This window comes from Montipora foliosa, chromosome 9 (assembly GCF_036669935.1).
Source record: "Montipora foliosa isolate CH-2021 chromosome 9, ASM3666993v2, whole genome shotgun sequence".
Taxonomy (NCBI): Eukaryota; Metazoa; Cnidaria; class Anthozoa; order Scleractinia; family Acroporidae; genus Montipora; species Montipora foliosa.
In genome coordinates this window covers 6,158,608-6,171,107 of record NC_090877.1, presented here as the reverse complement: position 1 = coordinate 6,171,107, position 12,500 = coordinate 6,158,608, and the positions used below count along the sequence as shown (strand labels likewise).

At 36.4% G+C, this 12,500-nt stretch overlaps 1 protein-coding gene across 2 annotated transcripts in view; it reads left to right on the top strand.

The window, feature by feature from the left end:
- LOC137971945 (crossover junction endonuclease EME1-like) overlaps positions 1–12,500 on the top strand; it is a 15,943-nt gene that overhangs the window by 1,330 nt on the left and 2,113 nt on the right. For both annotated transcript variants that reach the window (XM_068818691.1, XM_068818690.1), the window contains exons 3-12: positions 422–550; positions 2,069–2,116; positions 2,657–2,836; positions 2,960–3,052; positions 4,762–4,892; positions 7,766–8,035; positions 9,241–9,301; positions 9,847–9,972; positions 10,070–10,126; positions 10,398–12,500. The exon at positions 10,398–12,500 is cut by the window's right edge and continues 2,113 nt beyond it. In XM_068818691.1, coding sequence (XP_068674792.1) covers positions 422–550; positions 2,069–2,116; positions 2,657–2,836; positions 2,960–3,052; positions 4,762–4,892; positions 7,766–8,035; positions 9,241–9,301; positions 9,847–9,972; positions 10,070–10,126; positions 10,398–10,508 — 1,206 coding nt within the window. In that variant the 3' untranslated portion in view covers positions 10,509–12,500. The remainder of the gene's footprint in view (positions 1–421; positions 551–2,068; positions 2,117–2,656; positions 2,837–2,959; positions 3,053–4,761; positions 4,893–7,765; positions 8,036–9,240; positions 9,302–9,846; positions 9,973–10,069; positions 10,127–10,397) is intronic.

The window sequence follows — 12,500 nt, the reverse complement described above, 5'->3', positions numbered from 1 at the left end:
TTGATTCCATTTCTCTAACCTTATTGGTTGGTATTTGCCTCCTTGAAAATTAGCTATGTACGTGCACAATGAAGTCACACAGATAAGAAGTGTGTCTTGATTGAAAGCTGGACACCTGATCTTGCCAGATTCACTTCCAGATTACAAGTCATGGCAGACTTCTTGGAGTTAATTAAGTAGAGTACACTTTCATTAGTTGTTGGTGCTTATTGTACAGTGTAACCACTGAGATCCAAAGGAATTTATTGACGTCATAATTACGTGGATTTACCAATTCAGGTTTATGGTTGTTGGAACACGAGAAGAGGGACGAAGGGGGATGGTCACTTCTGTCAATCAAGAAGTGTGTGTTTCCTTAGTAGTGGCATACATTGCAACTGAATATCCTATTTCTTTTGGTAATTTTTTCTGATAACTTAAGAGAAGGAAACAAGCCAAGATGTTGGAGCTTCAAGCCAAGAAAGAAGCTAAGGAAAAAGAAAAACAGGAAAGAGAGCTTGCCAGAGAACAAATGAAGGTTAAACGGGATAAAGAGAAACTTTTAAAAAAGGTTTGCATGAGGGTGATTATAATGATGATCATAAAGCTTTGTTTGATTCTTTTTTCCCTTAAGGGTTTGGGACCCTACTCACCTGTTGATAGGTAAAATCATTTGCCTATGCATAGGGTTTTTGATGAGATGTGGAAGAGGTAATAACCTACTACTCCTTTAGGTGTGGTCTGAACCGTAACATTATGGACTGGTAGGTCTGTAATCATAATTATATGTGAGCATATTGGTCCATAACAACAAGACATTCATTTGAGAATCTTCTGTCTTTTGGGGATGAATAATCATTACATGCACATGTAGCACAATAATGGAATTTCCTATTGAAAGTGCTACTATGATCAAAATTTTATACCTTGAATTTTTAGGTTTAGTATAAAATAATATAGAATTCCAGGAAAGATAAAAAAAGTACCGTTTGGAAATATCTGCATTGGTTCCAGAGATATTTAAGTTTGGAAAATGTGTAAAATATGCAAATGAGATTACTGATGCTGTCATTCACTCAACCAACAACCCAATATAAAATCAAGTAATATGTAAATAGAGCTATGTCACTCAATTTGCAGCAGAGACCATTGAGACTTGGTAGGCTAATAGTTATACAGGCAACACACCTTTGACTGCAAAGAAAATTGTTCCCATGGAAACTCACTTTTTTCCAGTCTCCTTCAACCTGATTCGATACTTGTGGTGATCGTAAGGTAGAAAAACATTTATCAAGGCAACAAACTCTTCCCAACGTATCTATATGCCTGCAGGATCATGCAGATGAGGCACCATTGGCAAATATCAAAATAGTATGCCAAAGGTGGCCAGCAAAGCCTTTAATATCAGGGAGGTCTGGAGCCCAGTATGTTGCCATGGTAACAAAACTGGTATGCTGTTATTGTGGAGCACATCTTCTAGAATGGTACTGCAAAGAATCAATCATTTCTGATACAAATTGGCTGGGATATCTCTTGCCACCATATTTGATCATAATTCAGTTGAGTTTATGACATCATCCCTTGGCTAATTTGCATATTTTGAATATCTCTGGAACAAAAAAATATACATGTATTTCAAAATAGTAAATAGCATTCTTCTTCTCGTACAGATGACATGTCTTTATGGCTTAGATAGGATAGATGTGAATTTCGTCATAGTTGCACTTTAAAGAGAGGTTTTACCGAGGGAAAAAAATTTGCATACCTCGGTGCCGCGCGTCCACTACCTGTGGCAAAGACGAGGTATTGCCTCGTCCCTAGGGGTCAATACTTCCAGGCGGTACTGTACATGTTTATATAATAATTTTTGTTTTTGTGAATTTTCATTTTATCCATGAATTTGGTCCATTCTCATGGACAAATAATGTACATGTATATTGTGTGATGCTAGTCAGAGTAAAATCAGATACTGTATGTGCCACCTCATGGTCTGATAAACATGATTGCCGTAATAAATTACAATTGGACGATGTTCTTTGCAATGAAAAATGAATGATATTAACTTAAAGTTAATTCCGTGTGAAAATAGGTAGAAAGTATGAACCAGAAGAGCAATCGTTTGGATGGCTGCATCAAGGCAAGAGTGCTTTAATTATTAATTTGCTTTAATTGACAGACTGCAAGACAGCCACTGCAGAGGTGTCTTGTATATTTTTCTGCTTTAACCCAGCTGCAGTATGTGGGATATTAAAAGAGTCAATGATAGTGCATCACTAGTCTTACATTGCACATTTTTGCATTTTTGCATACATTTTTGGTGGGCTGGATCCAGGAATTAGCAGAATTTAGTGGTATATTCAAGAATGCATGAAAGGAGCTTTGGGTTTTCTTCCACTTCTCAAGTGCCATCATCAGAAAGCTTGGGTTTGTGGACTTTGCACCCTACAGTATCTTGAGTTGACAAACACAGATATAAAAGGATTGTGGTCTCTAGATCTGTTGATGAGAAAAGCAGCTTGACTGATTCTAAATGAGCTGTATTCAATGGTACAGTAAATTGACCCTCTTGTTTAATAGCTTCTGTACGAATTCATCAGTCTTCTGCTGTCCAGAGTGTCCTGAAATCCTTTTCCATTAAAAAATATAATATAGTGATTTCTGTTATATACTTTCACAGCAAGTCGTGATGTGCATTGATCCTAATATTTTACAAGGCAGTGAACTGCCAGCAGACAACGTCCTCCTTCAGAAGTTGGAATTACTAGGTGCAGGCCATAAAGTTATTGCACAGCGCATACCCTGCAGTGTTACTTGGCAGAGAGCAAATGTAGAACATGATGTAGACGATACTCTCCAGGTAAAAATACCTTTCAAAGATCACGTTGAGGAGAATTTTTTACCTTCATGATAGTCGCACATATGAACACAGTCGTACAATCTCACATTGAATAGTTCAAAATATTTGCTTTTCTCTTTATAGATTTCATCCAAGACTACCTTCGTTGAGGAACAACATGCAGTACTCCTTCTTACAGCAATTAAATTTGTGGAAATGGTGTCTTGTTTTTGTAAGGTTAGCTGGTTTATTTCCTAGAGGCAAGAAGACGAATTCCAAGAAGATAATACTTTTCCTTGCAGCCCTTATGCTCTTTACTAAGAGTAGAACCATTTCTATCTACAGTAGATTGCGTGCAGTCTCTTGGTTCTCTAAATGCTATTATACTCATGAACAGAAACATTTAGATGGGGGAATGAAAAGTTTAGTAATTTAATATAGGTATGTGAAAAAAATGTGCACTTGTACCTGTAGATAGAATAATTAAAGAATGAGTTATTATAAATGATAATTATTTATATATTATTTATTATTATTATCATCGTCATCATCATCATCATTATCATCAATTGTAATCCTTGGCTTGCTTGTTTAGTCTCTGAAGCACTGGGTCGAACCCATGGGCGTTAGGCACCAAAGAGTTCGCTTCATTGACAGAACCTTTCTCAAGATGCGAGGTGATCCCAGAAGAGTAATTTTTTGGAGCTCATCAATGCTGACTGTGCCTGGAATCTTGTCAATATACTTTTCCAGTCCCTTCTTAATGACCCCAAGTGCACCAATGACAACTGGTATCATCCCTGTTCCAATTTTCCACATTCTGGCGATCTCAATCTCTAAGTCTTTATACTTAGAGAGTTTCTCAACTACCTTAACAGATGTATTTCTGTCTGATGGGACTGCCATATCTATAATCTGACATTTCTGAATAGTGTGATCTCTGATTATGATATCTGGTTTATTAGCCACTATTTCCTTGTCAGTATGAATTGACATATTCCACAGAATCATTGCTTGTTCATTCTCTACTTCTAACAGTATCTGGTTTGTGGTCGTATCATTTGTCATTTGACTTGATATCATAGCTCTGGCACACCTTCCAATGGATGTATGATGCTGTGTTATCATGCCTCTGAATGTATTCAGTTTTGGCAAGTTCTGGGCAGCCAGATATGACGTGATCGACAGATTGCTATTACTTCATAATAGATTAGTGCCATCTTTAATATTGTTGCTGTGGTACAACCTTGTTGCCAGGCTTTGATCCTGCGCAGCAATAATCAGACCTTCCTTCAGTTATTGTCATCATTCAGTTATTATTTATTATTATTATTATTATTATTATTATTATTATTATTATTATTATTATTATTGTTGTTCTTATTTGAAGAAAAAGCATATTGCTCAGGCTGTCGTTGCCAAATTAAATCAATGCTATTACTTCTTTCTCTTATTGTTCTAAAACTGTCCTTAGGATATGCATTGTTCCCAAAAAGGTATTTTTTTGCACTTCACCAATATTTACATCAACTTATAACTTTTCCAACTATTTTCAAAACTTTTTTGTCTCAGAGCCAGGCGCACCAATCACAATTGGAACTACTGTACGTTTACCGATCTCATCTGCCAGATCCTACCAATTTCTCTTTTCAGTTCCTGATATTTCTCTACTTTGTCAATTACTATTATGTACACTGTTGCAGAGGATTCAACTGAGTGCTACATTCTAATCAAGTGACCCAGGGCGAAAACCGTAACCTGTGAGCCGTGGAGTAAAAAAGAAAAAATAAACTTAAGTTAAAATGCAAAATGCAAAATATATATTATGTATATATTTGTATCTATAATACATATTAAATAACCCTAAAATTCAAGTTAATCGCTACAAAGAAAACTAATTTTAAAACATGTTTTCATTGTTAACACACATCTCTGAAATGTTTTAGGAGGTCCAAAGTACCGTTATTACTATCACTGATGACAATGAGAGCTTGGCTGCTTTCTGTGAAAGAATTCTTGAGAGTTATGCTGGAAAAGTTGTAACATTGGTTATTCTAGGACTTGAGGAGTATTTCAAGTAAGCTATTAATGTTCTTTTTTAAGGTTTGCCGGCAGGGTACACTTGCAGCTGACTTTCAGCAATCCAGTGACTACCGGTAGTTTGTATCAGTGAATAAATTGCTCCAACAAGCATTGCAGTCACCAGCAGGTTAACTTTTATACTCAAGCAGCCATGAGCATTGAACAGCACACTAGTATCAAACTGTACAAATAAATTTATCTGTTACATGGCAGCAGAAGTGAAAAACCCCTTGGCAAATATGGTACAAATATTACTGTATTTGAATAGTCTAGATGAAATTAAATTTAAAGAAAAACATGACACTCCTGAGTTTTACAGACATGTTTCGGTAGTTAATTGCCTCTGCCATCTTCAGTGTAAAATGAACAATAAATTCCAGTGGAATATAAATTCTAGTCAAGAGAAATTACCATAATAATAATAGCAATAATTAAGACTATGACAATAGTAATTCAAAATTTAAATTAACATGTTTGACCTATGCATTAAGTGTTGGTTTGTCCCAGAAATATGTGCAATGCCTCTTTGATTTTAAGAGCAAATCGCAAAGATGCCTGATCGATGATGGCAAAATTGTCACGGGAGCAGGCAGAGCGACATACTACAGTAAGTGTTCCCTTACACGTGTGTTGAAATGTCGGATGGTCTCACCGACATAGCAAGCTCAGTGCTGGAAATAATTTTTCTTTATTCGCAGAACATATGTCCTTTCAAATCTTCCTTTTGGTCGGACATTTGCCAAATTGGACCGGACATAATTTATTGACTGACAACGCCTTGAAGAAGAGAACTCAAGATGTGATGGTGAGATGTTCAGTCATCGTGTCTGATCATAATGTGAAATTGGCCGGACATTTTCAAAATTTGGTCAGACAATGTCCGATGACCGACTGTTATTTCCAGCACTGAAGCTGCACAGCCTGCACAGGAAAACTTTCAGTTTAATTTTGAATTACTACAGTGTGTTGTCATAGTCTTAAATTAACCCTTTGATACCCAAACCGGCCATACTTAGTATTTTTCTCTGTCTAATGCCAGACGATTTTACTCGTCAATGGGGAACCCCAAGGAGTCAATGGGTTAAAAACATTCACATTGCTTTAATACAATGTACAAGTGAAAGATGGAACCATAACTCACAATGTGGCCAGGGAAAGTGAGGTCTGTATACTGACATTTTGAGACCCTTGAATCAAGCAAAAAACTTTTAAGTTACATACGGTATGTAGTTGCAAAGGGTCGTCTATTCTGTTGCAAGTAAATGAAAATCAAAAGCAGTGTACAAAAATGCAAAAACTTTCCCCGCTAGCAGAGGTATCTTTTCATTTGCATTTGCTTGGCTGACGAGTACAGGAAAAGAGACCTCTGCCATGGGTCGACTCCAACTCACTGTGTTGAGCATGTACGGCAGTTTCTTAGTGATAAAATCCTCATGTGATACTTCATGTTGTGTGGGCTAACTTAATTAATTCACAACAGCGGAATTATTCTAAAGGAATGCGTGGGACACATCAGGCTCAAGTCACAGCCAGCAAAGACACAGTATCATTGGGCATGTGGTATGAAGAGTGCTGTCCAAGGTTGTTAAGGGCAACTGGATCAATAGTGAGTTTCAACCCATGGCAGACTCGTTAGCCCAGTAAACGCAAAAAGAAAAGAGACCCTCTAGTAGGGAAGCAAGACTGTACATATTCATTTTTGTTGAATTGAATGTCTGATAAAACAAAGAGCGCATGATTCCAGAATGTTAATGAGCTTTTTAAAATGCAGTCATCAAAGTAGACTACATTCAAACCAAGAATGGAAGAAATAGATAACGTATTAATTTTAAGGTGGCTTACTACAATCAAGATTTTGAAATCTGTGAAATTAAAGCAACAGGATGTCTGCTCTGAAGTGTTAATCACTACAACTGATGTAAAATGTATACCTAACAAATAAATGCAAATGAGGGGGGAAAAGGCAAAATATAGTGACCGAGCTCCTGATGAGGGGACTGGAAACTAGACATTTCAAAGGCTTTTTTCTAAAAAACTAGCCATATGACCAGGGTTGAAATTTTAGGAATAATTTAGTAAACAATATGAAAAGGAAACTGTCAACATTTTGAAAAGAATTTATATTTTGGCCATTTGCATGCGTCAAATCCTGAAATTTTAAAGGTGTCGTCGCACAGCTAGTTTTTGAGAAAAAGGCCTTTGAATTGCCTAGTTTCCAGTCCCCCTTCCAGGAGCTTGGTCACTATATTTAGCATTTTGCCCTGATTTGCATTTATTTGTTAAGTAAAATAATAATTATTATTGCATTTTACATTAATTGCCAGGTATGTCCAGGATTGACCCTAATTAGATGCACATGGATGTCAATAAGCGTCATGAAGTGTACCCTTGCTGTTCTCCGCAACTTCAACATCACTCTTTTCTCGAAAACGGAAATTAATGTCTTAAAAGTGTCCCCCAAAAGCTGCTCTTCAAGTAAGGATAAACAGCTGCATTTACCCTAAGCTAAAAATAATGCTAACCTTTACCCTTACCTTAGTTCTTGGAAATAGGTATCAAAGGCTTAGACTTGAAGGGACACTTTGTGCTGGATGTCAAAATTGGGCGTGCATCTAATTAGGGTCATTTCTGGACATAACTGTGTCACTTGCAGTAACTAACACTTCAGAAGAGACATCTTAAACTTTTTCTTTGGAAAACTGTAGCAAGCCACCTTAAGTACTGCCAAATCCTTTCCTTTGTTTGTGGCTAGAAAACTGTACCACACCCAGCCTGAAAGAACATTAAGCTGTGCTTTTAATTTAACTGTGAAAGTAAGAAATAGAAAAACAACTTAATTGAATTACTTGGTCACTTTTTTCCCCAAAGATGCGTGAAGCTCACCCAGCAAAGGCAATTCCGAAATACAGTTCTTGGTCCCAGCTCATCAGACACTGACAAGCCCAGCGGTAAAGGAAGAAAAAAGGCTAAAAAGGGACCTGAATTGAGTGTTATGGTGTCACGAGTTGATGTTGAAGAGGCACTGGTGGATCTTCAACTTCGTCAGCCAAACTGCCGTGTACGCATGTGTGAAACAGAAGAGGAATTTGCTGAAATGTTGTCGATGTTCACTAAAGCTGTAGCAGAGGCTCCTTATAAGTAAGATATGAATTATTTAGGTTGCTGTGAATAACAATAATAATTATCATATGGATCGAGTGACATACATACTGCAACTATCTTGTTGACAATCAGACATTTTTTGCTACTCTTGTATTATGATCACTCCTCAGGGGTAATCCAAAGTTATTGCAAGAGTCCTCGTATACTGCATGCTCAGCAATTTGCTAAAAGATTAAAGGGTGCACTTCTTCACAGTTAAAAGGAGCAGGTGGAGCATTGATGTGCCAAGCTACCAAACAACGATATTGGTGGTCATGATACAGTAATTCTAGATTTACACTGAGTACCGCCAGTACCTTTGTTGGTTTGGCAACCCTAACCTTTGAACCCTGAACCACCTTTTACTCGACATCTACTAGTGGTAAAGTGTGACATCACATTCAAATATTTAAATTTTTGACTTTATTGAATTCATTAATTAAGATCTTCAGAAAGTACATGATGAAGAATGTCCATAATTTATGCACTTGCCAAAAATCAGCATCTTATTGCAATTTGGGGGTGACATGCAGTATTGGCCCTTTCATGCTTCAGTGACTCCATTCAAATCTTGTATTTTTGTCTTAATGTTCTAAATTATGGTTTTAGAACCAAGACAAAATTACGATATTATTTGTATGGACTCACTGAAGCATGAATGGGCCTATATCTCACATCCAAATTGCAATAAGACCCTGATATTTGGCAAGTGGACATTCCTCATCATGAATTTTCAGAATATCATCTCAGTAAATCCCATAATTTCATAAGGTTTTTGTGACATCATCACTCTATTTGCATCTATTTAACATAATTCATCCCTATTCTGCCAGTCAGCTAATTAGCCATTCCTTAGTGGTGCACCCTGTCCTAAGAAAAATCCTGAATCCACCCCTGGGAAGGGTTGAAGAAAGGATGCTAATAATTAGCATAAGTTTTGTAGGGTTCACTAATTTACTTTTTGTTGTTAATACTGTTATTGCTTGATCTATAGAAGTATTATAGTGATAATTTAATACTGACCTTGTTTTGTTTGGCTGTACTGTGAGTTATAGATTGCCATTTTTCTTCTAGTAAATTGAACTGAAAGAGCTGCCAGTGTCCTATGTCACAGTACAGTTCTTAATATCTTTCATCCTTTATATTTGCAGTATGTAAAGCTTTATAATTGAATTGTTTTGAAATTATATGTTTATTGACAGAAAGAAACAACCAGAGGCATTTAGCTTTTGTGTTGAAGGTGGAGACAAGGGATCTGTAAAGGTAGCAAGTTATCTTCTTCAGCTCTACTTAATAGACCTCTTTACAGTTGTGCTTAGTTACCTGGCCTTTAAATGAAAGTGAGGCTAGTGTTGACCTTGTTATGATACAGACCTCCCTCTTTTTTGTATGTTAATGATGTTGTTGTCATGCTAATTAGTAATAATTTAGAAAAGAAGTGAGGGTTCAAATCCCGCCTCACTTTTATTCATAGGCCAGGTAACTAACACACAACTGTAAAATGGTCTATTCATAATCAATTGCAGGTAACAAAACATTGTTTTTATTTTGTTAAAAAATAAAAGTTGTTTTCGTTTATTTCATACTGGAATTGGTTGTTTTTATTACTACATTCAATCACCAGGCATTAAATAATACTGTAATTAGTGTAATCTTGGATCAAAAGGAAGGTTTCATGAAAGATGCTCAAGTTTTGTCCTTCCTGGAGTATCATTAAAACCCTCTCATTGATGGAAAAATGTGACTTATTTGTGTACTTGTTAGACTTGGAGCTGCAAAACATTTCTTTTTTCCTGTTAATTTCTAAGGTATCAAAGGAAGGCAATGGTTTAAAGAGGGTTTGGCAGCAGAATTTTCAGCAGTTTAGAAATGTATCTCCTGACATGGCTTCTGCTATAGTTGCAATGTACCCCACTCCACAGAGTCTATTTCAGGTACAGGGCATTGTAAAGAATTATTAAGTTCGGAAACTTTCTTTCTGGTTCTAAGATTTGTTAAAGCAAAACAACTTACAGATTTTCAACTTTTTAGGCCTACAGCAAATGTGGTAGCAGGGAGGAAGCTGCCAAACTGCTTCAGGACATTTTGGTAAATGTATTACTTAATTGGCAATTAACTTTTCTTCAATACCGCAACGAGAAAGGTTATATTCCCTCTCTGTAAGTAGACAAAAACCGACAAAATCTTTGCTTAATGAAAGTCAAGATGGCTGAAATTGAGTTGCTCTCATTTTCAGTTGTGATTGCTCTCCACCACCAAAAATACAAAACAAAAGAAAATTTTTCAAAAAATTAAAAAAAAAAAAAAAACAAGAAAGGTAAAGGCTATTTAACTTTTACTGTCCTTAATTTAATTCCAGGTTCGCCGAGGAGCGGGAGTGTTGGCGACAAGTCGAAGGATTGGGCCTGAGCTTTCTAGAAGGATCCACATGCTTTTCACCAGTGAGGATGGTGACTTGTCTTTGAAGTGAATACCCAAAATCAGTTGTAGGTATTTTAAGTAAAATTATTGTTCCTGTTCCTGGAAGCATTTCTTCCGCATCAACCCCTTCTTTCCAAATACTAATGGGAATCAAAGTGTAATAATTATTTAATATACAGGTACAAACTGTAATATTTCATACCTTTAAATAATTGTAAATATAAAAATTTAGTTATGTTTTGAATTAAAATGATTATTGTGTTGCCTTGTTTGCTGATTATTTTCATCAACTCCCACCCAATAATGCAACCAAGCGGTAGATGAAGGTTTCCTTCTTTCTCCTTGCAAGTTTACACATTTAATAAACCACCTTGTCTTAGGCTAAAGATAGAGCCTTTTTGTGCTATACAAGGTGTGGTCTTTCATCCTGCTGGATATCATGCTACCCTCCTTACTAGTAAGACACAAGTGAGAGAACCCAAAATGCTGCCATTTTTGTTTATTACATGTATAGGTGGTCTGAGGTTATGATGGTCTTTGAGTTAAATTTGTATGGACAATTGTACATAAACTCCATTTCACCTTGAATTTAAGAGTAGCTCACTGTCACAGCTGTCTTTTTAGAGAATAATTTTGTTTTAATAAACAAATAAATTATAATGAATGATCACCACATAAAAATAGTACATTATGAGATCACTTAAGGAGGCTTGAACCAGTTTCAACGCTTCCAAGTGACGCTCTTATTAGAAGGATCGGCACCACAACGTTGTATCACGTATTGGCAATATTGTGGTACCAAATGAAACACGAATTATTGCTGAACATGATGCAGTCATTGTTGTGACATAATATGTCACCGTGGCAATGGGCAAGCCCTGTAAAAACCCCCTTTATTTTGTCCTTAGTTGCTTATACATGTATCTCAAAAACGAACATGGTGACCCCCATTGTTTATTTCTGAAAAGTAATCAGAAGGACATGATGAAACTTTCTGCAAAGTTTTAAAAAATTCTGTCCAGTGGATTCAAAGCCACCTTATTTTTGTGATTGTTTTAAGGTAGCTCTGAATCCTCTGGACAAACTCTTTTTTAAACTTTGCCGAAAGTTTCATCCTGGCCTTCTAATCTCTTTTCAGCAAAATATACGGTGTTTTTGCTGGGCTATCCCATTGCCAAGGTAGCTTAATTATTACATCACAATAATGATCACATCTTGTTTGGAAATAATCGGTGTTTCATATGGTATCATAACATTGCGGTTACATGATACAGTGTTGTAGCGTTATTCGATCTAAACAGAGAGTCTTTTACGGTAAGTGTTGCAACCATTTCGAGCCTCCTTAAGGACGATGCCTACTAATTCAAAGGTATTTTTGCGCAGTTTACTGAATATGCATGAAAAGTGTTATTGAAATCCAAAAAGAAAATTGGGGGTAACCACGCATTTTTCGAGATAATTAATCAACAATATTTGTAAAAAGCTCTAAAATACAAAGCAATGTATGGCGTTCTTTTCCAAATTCAGGCTTAATTATCTCTAAAAAATGTGTGGTTACCCCCAATTTTCTTTTCGGATGCCAAGAGCACTTGCTAAGTTCTGCTTTCCCCGCCATAGCTTTGAACCACGCAAAAATATCCTTGTATTATTTAGCACCGCGGATAGGAAATCCGAGTATCTCGAGATGCGCAGAACGTATGCGCAATAACAATAGTAGGCACCGTCCTTAAGATCACAATAGAGAATTGGGCTCTTAAAGTCTAAAAGTAATTAACATAGTTTTGAAAAATTTCAGAAGAGGGTGGGGTTAGATAAAAGCCTAGTACTGGTTTTTAAACTTTGTGACAATCATATACTGATTATATTATAATAATTATGCAGTGCAGGTTACAGATGAAGCCACCTGAATTTTTCAGGTATCTATTAGAGACTTGTTGCATAAGGTGGCTTACTACAGTTGTCCAAAGAAAAAGATCAAGGTTTTGGAATCTGTGAAATTAAAGCAACAGGAAGTCTCTTCTGAAGTGTTACCGGTAGTCAC